We start from the raw sequence: 20885 nt of genomic DNA on the forward strand, positions 1-20885 counted from the left end.
GTCTGGTACTTAGAAAATTTTTCAATATTTCCCCTTTATTGAGGGTTCGACTAGTCGACTTCTCGGACAAAGATAGGAACACTTAGACAAATCTTCGACGTTTTCCCCCTTATTGGGGGTCCGACTTATCGACTCCCCGGTTTAAGTTTGGGATTCCACTTTTCGTTCAAGGGATGTTTAGGTTCGATGTTTGAGCATTTATTGCTGCAATAAATACGGTTGTTGGAACAGTTCCCTCTCACCTAACTCTCATTAACTCCTTCAATTCTTCAAATCGCTAGAAAGAGAAAGTAGAGAGAGACGCTCTGACAATCTTCAACCCTCCTTCAAACTTCTGACAAATTTCTCGAAGATCTTCAAGGATTCTGACAGAACTTCATCAAACTTCTGACAAATCTTCAAAATATTTTCAAGGTATTCAAATCTTTCTTCAAATTCTTGAATTTCTTCAAATTATTCTTCAAACTGTTCTTCAGATTGTTCTTCGTGTTCTTGAATGTTTAAAGTTTCGAATTAATCGCATGAAATTAGCCCTTATCCTTTACAAGTTTCGCCAACTATTTTATGACTATTGTTAATATGAATGTCGCGGCTACTCATGAGAAAATAGCTAACTTCGACATTAACTCGGCTAACCCGTCGGAAATTCCTTTGGTAGCACGTAGACGCTTTAATAAAGAGGGGTTGCTAATGAATGATTCGGACGATAGTAGTTCGATGAGAATCACCCCTCATTATGAACCAATAAAGGCTGGGGATGAGTCATCTGTATCCCCTGTATATCCTCCGGAGATAATGAAAACTGCTCATTGGGAAGTGAGCGTTGCTTTCTTCCCCCATTTCTTGCCGCGAATAAATCCTGACCTAGAAGGGTTATTGTATGTAGATATGGAAAACATTGAAGGATCAGCCGAGTCCTTTGGAAGGGAGAGCGCAGCGCCAGTTCCTCCTCCATTTTACATTCCAAGCGGCGGTCCCCTTAACTACTTCATAGATTTACAAACCAAGAGAGACCTAGACAAGCGTCGGGAAGCCATCTCTCAAAAATGGGGTTTGAAAGATGATATCAATATTATTACCCCAGGGAATTATGACACCGTTAGGTTTCCTCCCCCCACACTGTATAGCTGTATATTTTCCTTCTTTTGAATTAGGACTTAGGTTTCCTCTAGATCCATTTTTCAGGGAGGTGTTAGAATTTTTGAACGTCTCAGTGCCTGAGTTATATCCTAACGCATGGGGTTGTATGGTGGCATTTTTAATCCTGTGCAAGGTTTTGGCCGTGCCACCAACACTTACTGCCTTTAGGTATATTTTTAGAGCCCGCCTATGTAATTTTCAATCATACGGCTGTGGCTGGATAACTTTCACCCACCGTCGTGGACTGAAGATAGTCCACGACCTCCCTGACAACCAAAAGGGATATAGGACAAAGTTTGCCTATTTATACAATTCAGGGGGATGGAATATTAAGACCTCCTTCGACATCAAACCCAACCTTTCGGGTTTTAATAATGGGATCCCGCAGTGTTCTTTTAATGACGCGGTGATCATTGAGTATGCGAAGATGGACGTTCAATTGGGGAGGAAACCCATGAACGTCCAACTCAACTGGATACCAGGTCGTCCTGAGTTGGAGAATGAGAACCTCCTCTCAGCATTCGGCATCAGCTTGGCTATCGATCGGAGTAGGAGTCGTCGGATTTCTTCCTTCCCTTTTCTATGGTATGTTTACTTGTTTCTAACTCGTGATTTTGCAGGGATAGCCAAGGAAAACCTACGAGCAAAAAATCCGAAACTCATGAAGAAGTTCAGCGTCATGCGATTTGCTCAAGGGGCCATCCAACGGCCCGCGGAAAAACCCCTACCTCTTCCTCCAAAGGTATAAATTCATACATATTTTCCGAACTATGAGAGATTTCTTCGATTTCTTCTCACCTTTTCTCTTATAGGACTCGGCAACGGTGGAGAAGGGGCTGGATGAAGTGCCTTGCGAGGAGGAGGCCTCCGTCTCCTCGAGGAGAGGAAGAGAGTCCACATTCCCGATGACTCTCAGAGGGTAATTCCCTCTAAGAAGAGGGAATCAAAGAAGAAGAAGAGTGGGAAGGAGAGAAAAAGAAAAAGAGACTCTCCTCCCCACAGGGAGAGCGCGGCAAAGAGGGCCTCCCTGGATACAATACATACCGCATAACCTCTACAAGCGAGGTCGGCGAAAGGGGAGACGTCGATTCCCCCGGCCGAGGCTCCCCTCTCCAACAAAGGCAAGGAGAAGGTCGGAGAGTCATCCGCTGCCCCAGAGCCGCGGATAGAAGAGGTGTATCGTCGCAGGGAGGTCATACCCTTCCAGCACGATACCCTCTTCAATGAATTGGGTCACAAGGGTATGATCACCCGCTTTAACAGGGCGACATCCCATCTGATCATACGGAAGGACGTCGATCATCTGGAGTCTCGGCGGCTGAGGTACGATGTTACATTTTTCTCATTCTGTTGAATAAAACGGCCAGATAATCTGTTGACTTGATTCTTTTTTGGCAGACATACTTGAGGTTATCGTTCGAATTGAACCTCAGTCGTCAGAGAGCCGCGGATAGAGAAACCCTGGCGGCCCTCACTTCTCACTGCAACGAACAGGAGGAGGAGCTGAAGAAGCTGAGGGAGGATCTTGAGGAGCTGCCGGTTTTAAGAGAAAAGCTGGCTAAGTGCGTCGAACTAAAAGAACGCTTAGTCAGCACAGAACAATGGCGAGAGAAGGCTAGGAAGCAGCTAGAGGGGACCGTGGGTAATTTAGACGCGGCTTCAAACATGCCAGTAATTTTTTTTAATTTTAATTTTAATTTTAATTTTAATTTTAATTTTTATTATTAATATATTTTTTTTAATTTTAATTTTAATTATTATTTTAAAAAAATTTAAAAAAAAAATTAATAATAATAATAATAATAATAATAATAATAATAATAATAATAATAATAATAATAATAATAATAATAACAAAAATAAAAAAATACTAATAATAAAAATTAAAAATATATTAAAAATAAAAACAAAAGGAAAAATAAAAAAATAATAATAAAAAAAAATTTAAAAAAAATTTTTAAAAAAATTATTATTTTTTTTTGTTTTTATTTTTATAATAATAATAATAATAATAATAATAATAATTATTATTATTATTATTATTATTATTTTTAATTTTTTTTAAAATAATAATAAAAATAAAAATTTTAAAAAAATAATATTAATAATAAAAATAAAAATAAAAATAAAAAGAAAAATAAAAAAAATTTTAAAAAAAATTTTTTAAAAAAATTAATAATAATAATAAAAATAAAAAGTAAAAAAATAAAAAATAAAAAAAATAATAATAAATAATAATAATAATAATAATAAAATAAAAATAAAAATAAAATTTTTTTAAAAAATAACTTTAATAATAAAAAAATTTTAAAAAAATAAATAATAATAATAATAATAATAATAATAATAATAATAATAATAATAATAATAATAATAATAAAATAAATAATAATAATAAAAATATAAAAATATAAAAAAATTAATCTTTTTAAATTTTTGGAGGTCAACAGGCATAGTCAATGCCGGAAATTACACAAAAGCCACCGGAAATTGAATTAAGGTGTCTATTTTAAAAAAAAGTCTCTTAAAAGGTGTTTTTTTATAAAAAAAATTATAAAAGGTGTTTCTTTACAAAAAAGGGGTTTTAAAAGGTGTTTCTTTGCAAATTTCCCTAATAATAATAATAATAATAATAATAATAATAATAGGAAAAATTACCTTAAATAATACAGCCTTTTGTGAATTTTCCTACAATAATACCAACTATTGATTAACTAATAATAATAATACCAACTTAAAGGGGAGTTTTCGTAGAAAATCCCTAACATGTTAAAAATCAAACTATAGGTGATTATATGACAAAAAAATTGGTAAATTAGTTAATAAACTAAAGTTGATATTATTCTAGGAAAATACCCTCCTAAGTTAGTATTATTCTTGGTTAATCAATAGTTGATATTATTGTAAGAAAAATTAACAAAAGATTGTATTATTCACGATAATTTTTCCATAATAATATTGTTAATAATAATAATAATAATAATAATAATAATAATAATAATAATTAGTTATACTAATAATAGTAATACTAATAATAATATTTACATATATAGTAATAAAAGTATAATTTAGTAATATTTAGCTAATAATAAATACAATAAAAAGAAATTAAAATAATAAAATAATATAAATGTAAAGCTCCATTTCTACTGATAGTGGCAAGAGAATGGATGCTTGCAGCAACAAAAATTTCACATAGGTTTCATAGAGTTATGTATTTCAATATGGCTAAGTGGACCCTATTTGAAATTAAATTAAATTAAATTACTATATTTTGAGGATTTATTGTTGATTAAACTTTTATTCTATGAGAATAAGGAATGCCAAATTAAAAATATTGACAATTTTATTAAAAAAGCTTAAAAGAAACATAAAAATTCTTACAACTCTCATTTCACCAAATCACATTTTATGCTAAAAATATTAAGTGCAGAAGTAGAATTCTCATGTTTAACATGTCTTTGGATACAATTGGCATAAATGGCTTAACTAACACATTGATTACACCTTATTTTCCCAAAATTTCTTGTTTCCATGTACCCCATTATTTTTACTTCATATATGGAAATAAATTGATTGATAGATATACGCATTAATGCTTTGCGGACTGATGGATTCCGGACTGATCAGATTTCAATCCTCTCGAAGTTTGTTCAACGAAGCGCAACGTTCTCATACAAACTACTTGGGCACTAATCTGATTGGACAAATCGAGAAAGATATGCAGCGGGCTGCTTTTGCCAGCGTGAAGCGCTCATTTTCGGTGAGCTGCCTCTCAATCACCTTCACAATATTCGCATCCTGCGGGTATCAATCATATTTCATATTACTTAAAACATTTTCAACTCCTTTAATTAAATTGTACAATCTAAAAGGATGATGATTTTAGCAACAAACAGAGCAGAATATAATGCTCATGAATAACCAAACATGAAGGTAACAAGCATCAGGCGGAGACACATTGCAGCAACTAGAAATTGATAAATTTTGTAAATTGTCATATATTTGAGATCTTTTTTATGATTTCTCGATAGTTTGATCATTTGACCTAAATACAACTGAAAATCTCCCAGTGTATTGTTTAAATTCCACAGCTGTCATCTAATGCTTACATCATCATCATCATCATCATACCCGGTATATCCCGCTCATAGGAATTAATGCTTTACCAACAACCAAAAAACTTGCGCGCAATATATATCTAATAGAATTGATAATAAGACACTATGAATGACCTCAACAGTAAATTGAAACAACATTTCATTACCCCAATCCGTAAGTAGCTCCTACCTAGAAGTGTTCATTCAAGTCATCGGGTCGATTTCGGGTTAGCTGTTACGAGTCGGTTCAAAATAGGGTCATATTTCCACATTGTTTTTTACATAATTTTAAATTCATTTGGAAGTCGAGTCAGAGTCGAGTTCGGTTACAAGGACAAGTAACTAATCAAATGTAAACACTATCCTTATGATAACAAAAAGGTCATTTTAAAAGGACTCCTGATAAATAACAGTAAATGGAAACGAAAGATTATAATGTCAAGAAGAGCACAACGATCGGAGCCATTAAAAAACATCGTTCAACGTTGAGAATAGTTCAAGGTTACTTGAGCGCGAATAAACCTAACTGTCCAAGTATAGTTACGATTCGTCTTTGTATATCCAAGTGTAGTGTCCAAGTATAGTCAGGATTCAAGTCTTTTTATAGCTTAGTGTAGTAATGGAAGGTTTTCTTGCTGGATTTTTAATTTTTTCTTTAGCTTGATTGTTTGCATTTTACTTTGCGGTGAGCAAGATGAACGTAGTCTGATTGAAGACGTGTGAACGAATCCTTTGTATAATGGAATCGTTTGAGTGGCGAATAGAGCTTAAATCCATATCCCAAGTCATCTGTAACACAGAAGGTTCAATTTTACAGAATTGCTAACCATTCAAGTGTTAATGTGATGGCAGGTTTATTTTATCCAATATTCAACTGTTAAGGTTCAATAGCTCGCGGAGAAGTTATGGGGGAAGCTGTCGTTGTCAAATGCAAGGTCAAGGATTTGATTCGTGATTGATAGCTGTTGAGTTCTTGAAAATGAAGCTGATAAGCAAGATGATCAATATTCAGGCGAAGAAAACAACCGCTGGAAATGCTGCATTGTAATAGAGAGTACGGAGCATAAATATATTCCTTAGTTCAAATTCTATATCGACATACTTTATTAAGTGGCAGATTTTCTCTGCACATTTTCAAGCTGTGCAATTTGCGTTTTTTTTTTTTTTTTTTTTTTTGGCTTTCTGTGAATACTTGGGCAAAGTGTTGGTGTTTTATGTTTTGAGTTATTGCTAATGTACGATGTATTCGAGCAAAGTGGTTGCCATGCGAATGCCAAAGACTTGGTCATTCTTTAGTATGATGCGTGTACAGTTGCTGCTGGTGTTAATGGCGTCTAGTGTTATTGCTTTTGCCTCTGCTGTTATGACGGCAGAAGAAACTGTAGAACAAAGGAGGATACAAATGATTAATGTGAAAAATGCTTTTTATTTCAAAAACCGAAATCAGATGACACAATTCACGTTTCAAGCTCAAGGTTCTTGAATATGAATGAGAAAAAAAACTGGAAAGTTTCTTTGAATGCAAGGGAATTGTGAAAGATCAGATATATAAGCTTGCAAAAGTTGATGCATTCAAGAATGCTTCTATCTGGTTTAAAAATTAAAAGCATTCAAAGTCAAAAAATATAGGGAGAGAAAACATGAATTCAAACTTGGGTCAAATTGTGAAGAGCATTGTCTCGCAGATTTATACCATCAAACATATGTTGAGTTCTTTGAGATAAGCATTTAAAGGGTAGCAGAATATTTGAAAGAATTTCAGAAATTGTCAATTGATTGTAAGATAGATGAGCAGGAGAAGTTGAAGATTGGAGGATTTATTGGAGCTTTGAATGAAAATATTAGCTAGAAGCTTGAAACTCATCCTAATTGTTATAGGGCGCAAGTTGGCCGTCACTCGTAAAAAACAAAGAAAAAAAAAAGAAATGTACTACACATTTTGCAGGTGCAAGCTGGAATTATGATTTTAAGTCTTTGCAATTCAAGCACAAAGATGTTGCATCTGCAGACTCTAAGTCTTTGCAATTGCAACTCAAACACAGGGAAGCAAAGAGCACAATATAAATATGTCGCAAATTTACAGCTTTGACCGAGGAGATATAAACTTTAAATCTCTGGCTAAAAGAGAGAATTACTGAAGTTCAGGACCCTCTTATAACAACTGCAACCGAAGAGGATTTCAACAATAGTAATGGAGTCTTCATGTAGAAATTAGGATGAATATGGAAAATCGTTTGATATAATCAAGAAAGAGAAGCAAGTGAAGATAAAAAATTTCCTTAAATTTGATACTTCGTTTCGCTTTACATCAAAAATTGATGGATAGGACAAAGGGAGACGATCTTCCATAGCAAATGAAATATCAATGTAAAACTTAATTAACTTAAAATCAAACTTACTTTAGATAAAGTAAACTTGATTTAACCTTAAATCGATTTTATTTTAGCTAAACTTAACTTAAAATACTTTGAATTAAACTTGATTTAGCTAAATTAAACGTTATAACTTTGAATTAAATTTAGGAAAAAATTTTCCTGAATAATCCCACCTTTCATCGATCTGCTGTGAATAATCCCAACTTTTAATTATTCACTGATAATCCCACCTTTGCCCTACATTTGCTCTAGCATACCCTCTCATAAATTAACCAGCTGTAGCAGGTCATCTTCATTTTTTTAAAAAAAAGGAAAATTCAATTTATTTCCTTCCCACCTTCCTCCTATCCCTTGCACTACCCCAGCCAGGTACACCACTACTCCACCACTGCCTAGCTCACCATCCCCACCGCATAATGACGACGAACTAATCATCCCCACAGCAAATTACTCCTCTGTACTGCTCGCCCTCTCTCTGTGCTCGTCCTTTCTTTCTCATCTCTTTTTTCTTGTTCATTAATGAACAATAACCCATCCAAAGAAAGTGCCAATTGACATCTACAAATAAAATCCAACAACATGAAATTGAATTTCCCAATTACAAGCTCTTTACTCAACGGTATTCCTTGATTCTTGGCTCATTTAATTTGGGATGCATCCAAGAAGCTTGATTTATCCTTTTGGTAGACCAATTACAAGCTCTTAAACAGATAAAAATATCTTCTTTATTGTTGTATGAACACATCAAAATAGGGCTTCTCAACATGGGTGGCTTGATTTCCCCAACGAAATCATTGTTTCTTGGCTCTTCTTGTTTGTTAATCCTCCAATTAGCTGAATTGTGCTTAAATTGAACTGTATTTGCAATTTGGCTAATCCCCCAGCTTCTTGGTTGTTAATCCATGTTTTCTTAATTTGGCCCAATTCCAGTGAGATGAGGTAAAATGGCATAACAATAAGCTACTATTTTCTTGGATGTTGCGTGATGCTTGGAGTGCTACTTGATTGTGAAATGCATAGAGGTGGATAATCAACAATTTAGTTGTTGAGTGATGTGTAGTACTAGTGAGAGAGGAATTAGGGTGCATTTATTTTTGCCTAGAAGTGGGAGAGGTGCTTTGGTGTGGGGTGGGGTACTGGAGGAGCAAGGGTTGGGGTATGGAGGCGCTGGGAAAAGGAAAGGGGTGTGGTGTATTGTTGTTGCAGGGCGGTGGTGGAATAGTGGTGCAATTGGTTGGGGTGGTGGGAGGAAGAAGGTGGGAAGGAAATAAATTAAATTTTCCTTTTCTTTTAGTGAAAGTGACCTGTTGCAGCAGGTTAACTTATGAGAGGGTGTGTTGGGAGCAAATGTAAGGCAACGGTGGACTTATTTGTGAATAATCAAAAGGTGAGATTATTCACTGCAGATCGGTAAAAGGTGGGATTATTCAGGACAATTTTTCCTTCAAATTATTTTAGCTGAATTGAACTTGATGTAACTTAGAATTGTACTTATTTTACCTAAACTAAACTAGATTTAGTTCAATAAAACTTATTTTAGCTAAACTAAACTTGATTTAACCTTGAATCGTACTTATTTTAAATATACACTTGATTCAACTTAGAATCAAATAAATTTTAGCCATTGATGTCAATTTTATTAAATAATTATAAAGAGACTTTAAATAAATAAAATGTGTAAAAAGATTCGAAATTTAGAATCGAACAACATATTGTTTACTTCACAATTAAACCACAAACTCGCAACTAACATTATGGAGGAAGTGATTGTCTATATTAGTATCGGATAAATTCTCAAAACTATAATTAGTGAATGTACTTTTTTTATTTGTATGTGGTATATTGGTGTGAAGGAGTTATATTTTTCATTTTTATTTATTTATAAATTGAGTATTGAAAGTTATGGGGTAACAGGGTTACGTGGTATGTCGTTAGTGCGAGTATTGGAATCTATTTTTCCATTTCCCTAAATCCTATCTTATACATAAAAATGACTTTTTTGCCTCAAAAACATATAATCTTTAATTTAGTTATGGGTCTCCAAAAGTTAATAATAATGACTAAATTGTGATTTTAGTTAATCAAAGTTTACTAAATTTAGATCCACTCTTAAAAAGCCTCCAAAAAGTAAAAGTAATACAAATAAATCAAGTACTGATTTTTAGAAATTTACATTAATATGACAAAAATTAATGAATATTGAACAATGTATGTTTTTTAAAGGTAAAATCCTCATTTATATACATAGTATATGGGAAAGTGGAAAAATAACTTCCAATACTTGCACTAACAATACACCATGTAATTCTAGTATCCCATTACCATGTAACCCAAGTTCTTCCGATACTCTAATACTCAATTTATAAATGAATGAAAATTGAAAAAAAAAAAAACCCTTACACCAATATAGATATTCACTTGCTACATAATGTCAACTGAGAGTTTTTGGTGCAACTATAAAGGAACCAATATGTTGAACCATAGGTAAGGGGTAAGATTCTCGGTGCCTTTTATTTTTGAAACAAATAAAGGATAGTTCTAACTTCTTTTCACACTTTGTCATATTATTTTAAGTCTCTTCATATTATAACAAACTTAGCATTTCTTGCAAAAAAATAAAAATAAACTTAGCATTTTATGTATATTTTGACTAATGGATATTGCAAAACATAGCTAAAATAAGTTTGATTCTAAGATGAATCAAGTCTATTTTATCTAAAAAAAAGTATGATTCAAGCTTAAATAAAGTTTAGTTGGACTAAAAAAGTTTCACTGAACAAAATGAAGTTTAGTTCTGCTAAAATGAATACGATTCTAAGTAAAATCAAGTATAATTTAGCTAAAATAAGTTTAATTCAACGTTAAATCATTTTTAGTTTAACTAAAATAAGTTTAATTCAAATTCTATTAAGCTTAGTTTAGCTAACGTAAGTCTGGTTTAATGTTAAATCAACTTTACTTCCGCTAAAATAATATTAAATATTTTTGATGTTTCACATGAACTATTTAAACTGGGTATTGGGGTAGGTTAGTAAAAATGTATTTTTATTGTTCTGAATTTTTCTATAAAATAATAAATTTAAGTCTAATGGAGTCAAATAGAATAGCAATATCAAATCAATGGAGAGATTTAATTTAAGCCAACCACCGTAGAATTATCCCATTGTGAAGGTCAAAAAGTTAAAAAAAATTACTTAGTAGAAACCAAAAAGCTTGAAACATGTCTAGGCAATTGATTTCCCATAATATACTGTATCCTAGATTCCTCAAGAAATCTACAATCGTAAAAATATGAAAATCTACTAACCTTTTGGTGTTTCCGGACAGAAGGCCTCACACTTGCTACGTCACCAATAATAATAATATTATTAACATTTCCCCTTTCATCTCTTTCTGTTGGTGAAGCCATTGAGTGCCTCCATTGACCATTAACAATGTACTTGTAATAATACCTGTAGAGTAAAAAAAAATAGATCAAAACATACAAAAAGATCATGGATCCATTCCTATTGATTATTAAAAGAAAAAAAATGCAGGTATTGCAACATAACGCACCCTTGAAAACTTGGCCAAATGAACAACAACAACAACAACAACAACAAAAGCCTTAATCCCCACGCCAGCTTGAATTTGGCTCATGAGATACGATGTGATGGTTTTTTAGGCAGGTTTTATACCAGGCTACCACAACCCTCCTCCTTTAACCAGGTTTCTGGAAATAATTACAAGGGCACTCACCAAGCGGTGATTTAGCCAAAAGAAAAAAAAGATAAGGCGACAAAAAGGTTTTGCAACTTCAAATGCTACTCTTTGGTATTAGGACATTAGCAACCAGTAAGAACTCGGATATAATGGACATTTAAGACAACGTTGCATTAGCAACCAGAAATCAAGCTATCCAGCCTCCAGTTGTTTAATAATATTTTTACATAAATGTGATGTATGAGCATCCATGATCCATTTATAATTCTCTCATGGATCAGTTCATTTCCCAAAGCCCAAAGGTGTATATATTGACATGAAAATCAGTTAATAATGCAGTCCTTACTAAGTCTTAGTGTGGCATAGGTGGTAACGATAATTGAACTCTGGCTATAGTTAGCATTTGATGGCTTTGATTATTTACTAAGTTTAAAACATTTTTTTTAAGTTAACAATTCCAATGTCTAATAATAATAATAATAATAATAATAATAATTATTATTATTATTATTATTATTATTATTATTATTATAATAATAATAATAATAATAATAATTGATTTTCTATTGACCAATAAAATTTACGAAACAAACGTAAAGCAATTTTAATTCGCAGATAAGGATTCCATGAAACTTATAAACTCATCAAATATTACATTCAAGAAATTGTACTTACTTTCCTTGTGGTAGTCTAACTTCAATTTCATATCTTGGACCTCCTCTGTGGACAGCCTTAATCGGCTCTTTCCAATTATCAGTAAAGTCCCCAACCAAACAAACATCTTCACCCTGTTGTTAATAACAAATATTCATACACATATAAGCATCAACATGTACATAAACTAAACATGAAATTACAGAAACAAAAGCATAACAAAGGGACAACAAAGCCCCAGCGCAAATAAATCTCAACTACCTCTTGTCCATTCCAGACAAATGTAACAGCATGGGTTGCTGGCCCATCATGTCTATCTTTTTGTGCCATGGCTATCAAATCCCAGGTAGCCCAAGCTATTGCAGGCCTGCATTCAGATCCATAAGATCAATGGTCCAGAGCCACAACCCGAGCTATATATTAAGAGCGACAAACATAAGGAAAATACAATTATAGCAAATTAAGCCATTACCAGTTAGTCTTTATTTGAAGATAATGTCCTATGACACCAATAGATAGAATGCGAAATTATTTTCTCAAACAACCATATTTCCAACCTCCCCTACCCTCTATCTTCCTCCATCCACCCATTTTCCATCAGCATACTAGAGTGACAGATGTTACATATCTTTTTTAGTTTTTTTTTTTTTTATTTGTCCCTATGATCCCAGCTGACAGAGAGAGGATTAAGGATCAATTGGTAATTAAATATCAAGAAGAGAAATAGGAGCTTAATTCACATGACTAAAATGCAAGTAGTATCATCATAAAAGCACCTGTCAGGCCTGCAAGAGTGTAGTCCAGTGACAAAATTATAAGCAGCATTCAGTGAAGTGTCTGTCATCCAGTGAAGATATGATATGACACAAGCTGGAGAGCGGTCAAAGCCTGATGTACAAGTAACGAAAACCCTATGATTTTTTTTCAACAGGCGTAACAATAGTCCCACGGAAAAGGGCAATTTCTTCCTCATATCATAGGAGTCTCCTTCTCTGCCAGAAAAAAAAATGAAAAATTAAATACAATGTCCTATGGTAGAAGAGTAAGACATGAACTTAAATCTGCAAAAAACAAAAACAAAGGAAGAAAACAGTATAACACTGTAAGGATGGTCCTAAATTCACCTTTAAAATAAAAACATATATGAGAGAATCTATACATGATCATGATTTATCAATTTAAGATTTCTTAATAGTCAAAGCATTATTTGTCACTCCCCCAAAAAAGATATTTGAAGAAACTAAAATAAATAACGTAGGAGAGTAACCTGAAACTTACTTCTATAAGGCAAAAATTACAAAGAATAGGGATTATATCATAATAATAATAATAATATATTATTCAGGATAAAAATGAACAAAAAAGCAACTATGATTCACCTAATGGGGTAATTGATCATCAAAATATTACATCTTTGGCAACACTCCTTAGTGGCATTAAAGTTGATTCCCCAGTTTTCTGCTTCAATTGGACTTTGAAAATTCAAAACAGCCGTGATTCCCTGGTACATGTTCATTAAATTCAGTTGCAACATTGTGGTGGTATACATAGATCAAATTAATATGCTAATTGATAATTATTACAACACTCACCAAACTCCCTAGAGCCTCGACATCAGTTTCTGTTTGTATGCAGGAACCTACATATAAATGTTCAGTGATCTGGAAGAAACAGAAACATATAAATAATCTGTGATAGTAACTCTCTTTCTTTACATACAAACGTGATATAGTAAGGCACAAATTAAACTGAGAAACCTGTGATCCCCAACCTAAGCACACTACGGGGTTGGTCATGACCTCTCATGATGAGGATCAACCTTCCACTACAATGATTCATCTAAGAAATTTGTCAAGGAGGAGGATCTTCGACATATATATGTTGAGAACTCCATTTTTTATGTTCATCAATTATCTTAGCTTTATTTCGGTAGTTCTATTTTAGGTGAGTTTAAGACTACTTTGAATGTTGAGAACTCCATTATTAATGTTCATTAATTATCTTTCCCTTTTTTCAGTATTTTGATTTTAGTTGAGTTTAAAACTAACTTTTATTACAATTTTTCAATTTTAGTATTACTATTTTTATTTATTAAATAAATAGACCGTTTTTAGTTTGATTAGGAAACATAATTAAATAGAATTTGGTTTCTAGCTTTGAAAAAGTCTTGTAATCATTTTGAAAAGATTCAAGCCCAAGAAAGGAGAAGCACACGTCCAATGGTAAGAGTGAATGTTTGTCATATTAGGTAAGCAGATGAGGCTCGATTCTAATTCAAGATGGCGCCAGGTTCAAGAAACCCAACTAATTGAATCAGTTTGATTCAATTACTTCAGATTGGTGTCAAACTTAAAGGCCCACAAGCCTATTATCACTGATAAAGACTCACATGATGATACAAGTTCATTCAAGCCCATTAAGAAACTGAGTCCAAGATCATTCACGACTCATCCTCTCTACAGTTGGACGTCCATCAAGGCCCGTGAAGACCAATCCACATGTACTTGGGATGATTCGCCAACATCAATAAACATTATGCGTTATTGTTTAGAAAACTTTAGAGTTGATTTGTTTTTCTTTGTTTTTCATAAGCTCTTTCAAAATCGGGAGTGAGTGAGATTTACACTTGCTTGATTAAAAAATTAAGACAACCTAATCTGTGAACTTGGGAAACTTGGATTTTCTTTCAGTAGTGTTTTCGTATCAGAGCTAACTGTGCTATTTTGCCTTTGTACATCCACGTGGCATTCTTCCATAATAACCCCTTCCATTCCCAATAGCCATTATTCCATCACCAAAACCATATATATTTTTTCCTTCAGTTCAATTCAATTTGATTCACGTTTTGCGTTTTTATAAGATATATACATCATGTCTAATCTTAATTTCTGGTTAACCAATCAGAAATTATCTTTTTCCATTTTTTTCCCATCACCAAAATCTTATCTTTGCTCCTTATCTTATTCTAATTTTAAACCTGTTACAACTAACAAACTATAAATTATCTTCAAAACTTCAATATTTGTATCTTCTATTCATTCTTTCACCTATAACCTCCAAAATTTCCAAACAAAAAAGCTTCCGCGTTTATCCTCGATTTCATTGTTTTCAAAGCCCCATTCAGCATACTTGGCACAAAGGTCAATAAAAATGTCGAACTTTACATAAAAGATTTTATCACTGGTATGATTTTGTATCACCCCAGCACTACATCTTGCATTGATTGCGAAATAAGACCAAAAAATGGGTGCCAATTTGATTAGAAATGCAAAATTATGTTCAATGTGGCAGGGATGTGCTTCTCACATCAAGGAAAGAAACCCTATATTATGTGGGCTTGGTGACAGAAAATAAGTGGTGGTATGGAATTATATGAGTACTGAAGGTGGCTGAGAGCATTTACAGTTTTGTTTATGTGGATTAAGTGAGACGAAAGGGTGCTGCAATTTGAAATTTTATCACCTTGGCTGGTTGTTACTGATCCTCCTAACACCAAAAGCATGGCTCATATGCCACATAGATTACAAGAAATTAGCCCGCTTACGAGGTACTGTTTTAACCTCCAGCCTTAAAACTTAAAAGTGTCTGTCTGCAGAACCTTTTAGGGTCTTGCAGAGATAATGTGCTGGAATGAGCTGGCCCAATCAGTCAGCGCTTGACAGTGACACTGCATGAGGCCAACCAGCCTTCATCCTTTGAGCCGGAATCTTTAGGGACTTCAATGATCTAGGAAGGTCATATTATTGTATCTCCAGAGTTTCAGTTTTATTATATTCATGAAAGAAAGTTGCAGAATCTGTATGTATGTGGTGGCTACTGAGAGGTGACATTGGCTTAGCAATTAGGGAAAGTCGCACGAGTTAAAATGAAGAATTAACACAACACAAATGCAACAGCATTATAATCAGTTCTAAGAGGATTGTTGATTGCTAGGTCCGATTCTCACACCTGTGCAACTGGTTAATGAAGCAAGAAGGCAACCACATCAATTTAATCACCTGAGTTTGATCAGGTGGAAAACGACATTGGAAGAAGATTCCGACAATATTTTGAAATGAAGCACCAAGGGCTTGTCTAAAATCTCTCCAAGGTATTTAGAGTATTTTAGAAGGAAATCGCGGAGAAATTGAAAGAAGTGTGGCAATTGTTACAGAGAAGCAGCAAAACTTTGAGGACATCAATGACAACTAGCATTCATTAAGAATCAAGGTTGAGCCCTCAAGGTCCATAATTAATTAGACCTGTTAAGTGGAGCAAAATTCTTACAAGAACTTTTATTGCTGAAAATGCACTAAGTCATAAAAAAGAAACCCAAGAGCTGCAAACAAAGGATTCAAAAGCAGCAGGAGGGCTGATCCGGAAATTGCCCAGAACATATAAGAAGTTTCAAGCTACTTTCACAGAATACATAATGGTGATTCTGATCTTTAAGCTGTAGTGTCCCCGTCAACTGACATTATATCAAGGTGATTAGTCTGGATAGTTAACACTTAACATTAAATATATTTGATTAAGACACTTTGTATATGATATGATTAATTAACCAGTGCTGCTTTTAGTAAGATATGATGAAGCTTCCGGGACTGAAATGGTTAATCCTTTCAGATCCTTGGTCTAATCCTAATAGCATGATGTTGGCAAGCTATTAATGCATCACTTAAATCTAAACCCTTGTGAAAAAGTAACTTAACAGCTGCAAGTACCCACCAAAATCATCTTCATCTTGCAGTAACAACGTACTTAGTATTTCTTATTTCCTAGCTGCACTTTTCGTATCTTTATTTGTTCAATTTATTATATTAGTTTGCATCCGAATGGAAGCATCGGTTTTGTTCTATACATAGAGTTGTGACCTAAATATTATGCAACCAAGGTGTGCACTGAGGTTAAATGAAAAACTCTACAAGTTTATCATTCATGCACGTAATATGGGTCTTGTGCTTCCGCAAATGCATCCAAGGTGTGCCACTGACTATCAAACTATCATTCATGAAATACATGGGTCTCTTGCTCTAAGAAGAGGTGCAAGCAAATATCATATATAAAGAGCAAATAATACTACAGAGCAACAACGAAAGGGATAAGGAGGGGGAGGAGAAAGAGACAATTACACCAAAGAAGGTAGTTGAACAACACACCTTGCTGTATTGCATACCCAGAGAATGGTTATAATAAATTTCTCCTTTCGAACGATCAATTGCCTTAGTATATTCACCTAAAGGAAAGCTTCCATGAGTCCATTCTGCATCACTGGAATCTTCTTCCATAGAAATGCAAATAAGTTGGGAAAGTGGGGCTGGATATGTGTTCAACTGTACAAGTGGATGGGTATTTCCATTTTCATTATTCAATATCTTCCATGCCTTAGATTGAAGAAACTTTGGAGAAAAGACTACAAACCCAGAATTTCCATTATTCGAACAAGACCCCATAACAGCTGAAGCCACTAGTGTCTTGCTCCATGTAGCTACGGGAACACGGCCTCTGTTGAACAAGATATCGAGGTCATTCATCAAAAGTAGTTCCTGTATGGGAAAGGGTGAAAAGGGTCTCTCAAGAACAAGGCTAAAACATCCTTTTTTCTCCTTGAGCATAGTCCTGACAAAATCACACATGAAGAAAATTGTGAAGTAATTAAATGTTTTATAAGAGGAGTGTTTACTAGTCCAACGAAATGATTAATATTTATAAGAAATTCACTTATCAAACATACAAACCGACATTATATCCCACCTTTTGTTTGTTACTACCTCTGAGAAATTGCCTAATTTCCACTCCAAGAAACGATTATTCAACAAGGGGAGTCTATGCAAGTAATGAAAGTGTATATGAAGCCTAGAAGATCATAACGAAACAATCATAGAACAATTCATCCCTTCACCTCGCAATAAAAAAAATTAAAACCAGTAATATCTACTCAGTTAAGAAGATTCCAGTGATGTGACAGAAAGTTCTCGGTTAGACTGAAAAGTAAATTCTACAGAGTTGCCATTAGACCGGCATTGTTGTATGGGACAGAGTGTTGACCCATTAAGAAGATTCATGAACAAAAGATGGAAGTAGCAGAGATGCATATGCTAAGGTGGATGTGTGGTAACACAATAATGGATAGAATCAAGAACCAGGAATTTAGAGAGAAACTAGGCGTTGCCCCATTATCTGCTAAAATGCATGAAAATAGGTTACGATGGTTTGGACATGTGCAAAGAATGACAGCCAACTCTCATGTTAGAAGGATAGAAAACATCATAGTGGAAGGTAAGAGAAGTCGAGGAAGACGTAAGAAAACGTGAGTTGAGAAAATTAAGAACAACTTGAGTGAGATGTGCCTCTCCGCAAACCTGACTAGGGATAGGAATAGTTGAAGACGCCAGATTCATGTTTTGGACTACTAATAGGTTCTTTAGTCGCCTTCTTGCCCTAGTGTCTAGTTGCTTCTTTCTTTCTTGCTCTGTTTTTTGTTTTTTACCTACTCATCTTTTCATATACTGTTTTAGGTATATTTTTTTATCAATTTTATCAGTATTTTTTAATCTTTAGATAACATTGTTAGCCATCACTCATTTCCTCTTATGATGATGATGAATATCTATCTACTCCGTTACCTATTATGTAATAATCATTTCATAGTCGCAACCTATGTTGCTTAAAGATCATAAAATCTTTCACATTCTTAAATATCTAACTAAGCATATTATTTCTGCACTTACAACGAGTAATAGAGTAAATCAGACAGCCACTTCTCCTGCATCTGATTGGCAGAATCAGAAGCCATACAGATGCATACGAATTTTGAATCTCATGAGTGATCACAAAAATGTGTCCTTTGCAGCATGACTCCAATTCAGACTACTAGTCTTGGTTTCTTATACAAACTTGAGCTTAATTTATTAGACACTATCATCCTCCCAAAAGTTCTTGGTGAACTTTCACAGAATTAGCACATATTTACATGCTACAAGAGTACTAGTTTTGAAGCATAAAGTGGAAAGAAAGTCAGAAGCTTAGTAGTGCATTCGTGCAAAGCCATACAAATAAGATAACATCATCGATTAAGATATGTATTCCAAGTATTCACAAAAAAGTATACCCAGCTGGTCTAATGAACCAAAACATGAAACAATCCACAAATGATGTAGTAAAAATATACAATTCTTCCTCCATTTATATTATAGGACTATTGAACTCACTTTTCTCATCATCTTACCAATACTCTTCATTGCTTGAAATATATATATAAAATGCTAAAGCATCAATTTAGATATTGGTGCATATCCTTAAAATATACAATCCAAGTATTCACAAAAAAATAAACCCAACTGGCCTAATGAACCAAATCATCAGTAAAACCACAAATTATGAAGTAAAAGTATACAATACTCCCTCCATTTCATATTATAGGACCACTTATTTCACTTTTCCCATCACCTTACCAATACACTTTGTTGCTTTGAAATATATATACAAATACTTAGTCTATTGCAAGTACATTTCATTACCCTAGTGACATTAAGTGGCTCCCGCCTTTGCAGGGGTTGGGGTCGATTGTAGGCAGCCATACATTCAATTGACACATGAAAAAGCATTAAAATGAAAAAGATTAAGAATTATATACTTTGCATCAACAATATCCTTGATCTCAACAAACTTTCCATCAGAAGAATCACTAGCCTTCTTCAAAGCATCCCCCACCATAATTATCCTTGATTTCTCCGCATTACCCTACCAAACAAAATACCCAACAGATTAAATTGACAAACAAACGAAAAAATAAGGTTCTTAAAAAGTTAGAAAAGCAGCAAACCCACCCCTTTTCGAAGAGAATGAACAAAAACATTCCCATCAACCGAAAGAGCAAAACGAATGCCAAGAGGCTTCTCTAAGGTCACCATATACTCATTCAAGTTCATCTTGTAAGTAGTATCATTGTCTGTTGACATGCTATGTATTCTGGGAAATCGTAGATTGAATTTACGGTTATCGACATTGATGGGTCTGAATATTAGTTCGATGCCTCCACTGAACTTCAAAGTGGGTCCTCGAATGAAAGAACAATTCACACCATTACAGAAAGACATCTCAAGAAATGGAAACAAAATTATGGAATAGAGAAATCAGAAATGGCAGGAGATTAGGATGGAGAGATGGACAATGGTTTCGTATGTGTGACCCAAGTGAAGTGAGTCGGGAGAACCAGAGATCCCTTTTTGGAGATCATCCCATTGTGGTGGTACTCACTAGAATCTTGAGTTTACTTTGGTGCGCTTTTTAATTTTGACCATATTTAGTTACTTCCTCCGTCCACACGTAATAAAAAATTCACTGATTTATAATCGAGGCCGTCTCACCGTGAGACGGGTTCATACAAGGAACCTAAATCATTATAAAAATAAAATTACTCTGAATACTTTTACTTTTCACTAACTTTTAAATCAGACAGTCTCATAGTGAGACAATCTCTACTGAGCTAGTCAATATACACTTTTTTATTTTAAAGTGATTATTTATAACGTTAAACTGATCACTTACAATTTTAAAATAAGCATTTTTCATAGTTTTAGAGTGATTACTTATAACCTTAAAACGATAACTTACGATTTAAAGTAATCAATTAAAAAATGGGTTACAAGACTAGCTAAAATGGATTACAATACACTTTTTTTAAACAAAGTTCTCAAAAAAAGCTTTAAAAAATTATATTCCTAAAATATGAGTCTTTGTGTCCGAGCCTTAAGTTAAGCTTTGTTCGTTGTTACTAATATTGAACAAGAGAAAAAAATTTACTCTGACTTTATTCGTTATTATTAACAACGAACAAGACAATATTATAACGTTTAAAGGGACAAAAAAACCAAATAATATGTTCTCTATTATCAACGTCGAATAAACATTGTTTTTATTTTATTGTCTCCTT

The 20885-nt window shown here is 33.7% G+C and overlaps 1 protein-coding gene across 1 annotated transcript; it reads right to left on the reverse strand.

Annotated features, from left to right (window-relative positions):
* Positions 1-4468: 4468 nt before the first annotated feature.
* On the reverse strand, positions 4469-20254 carry LOC130828943 (phosphoglucan phosphatase LSF1, chloroplastic). Its single transcript, XM_057694990.1, has 10 exons — positions 19780-20254; positions 19587-19693; positions 17110-17569; positions 13564-13632; positions 13351-13472; positions 12748-12963; positions 12233-12338; positions 11993-12105; positions 10923-11067; positions 4469-4941 (listed from the first exon to the last, which is right to left on the reverse strand). Exons 1-10 carry the CDS (start codon positions 20047-20049, stop codon positions 4822-4824), a joined length of 1728 nt encoding a protein of 575 aa, XP_057550973.1. The 5' UTR covers positions 20050-20254; the 3' UTR covers positions 4469-4821.
* Positions 20255-20885: the final 631 nt, after the last annotated feature.

The sequence above is a fragment of the Amaranthus tricolor genome, chromosome 12, assembly GCF_026212465.1.
Source record: "Amaranthus tricolor cultivar Red isolate AtriRed21 chromosome 12, ASM2621246v1, whole genome shotgun sequence".
Classification (NCBI taxonomy): Eukaryota; Viridiplantae; Streptophyta; class Magnoliopsida; order Caryophyllales; family Amaranthaceae; genus Amaranthus; species Amaranthus tricolor.

Bases quoted from the DNA above. Each gene is read 5' to 3' on its own strand.
- LOC130828943 (XM_057694990.1), bottom strand. From the start codon at position 20,049: ATGTCTTTCTGTAATGGTGTGAATTGTTCTTTCATTCGAGGACCCACT. The intron at 11,068-11,992 runs GTAAGTACAATT...TTTACTCTACAG, and splicing joins GTTAGACTACCACAAGGAAA to GTATTATTACAAGTACATTG. The intron at 4,942-10,922 runs GTTAGTAGATTT...TGATACCCGCAG, and splicing joins CTGTCCGGAAACACCAAAAG to GATGCGAATATTGTGAAGGT.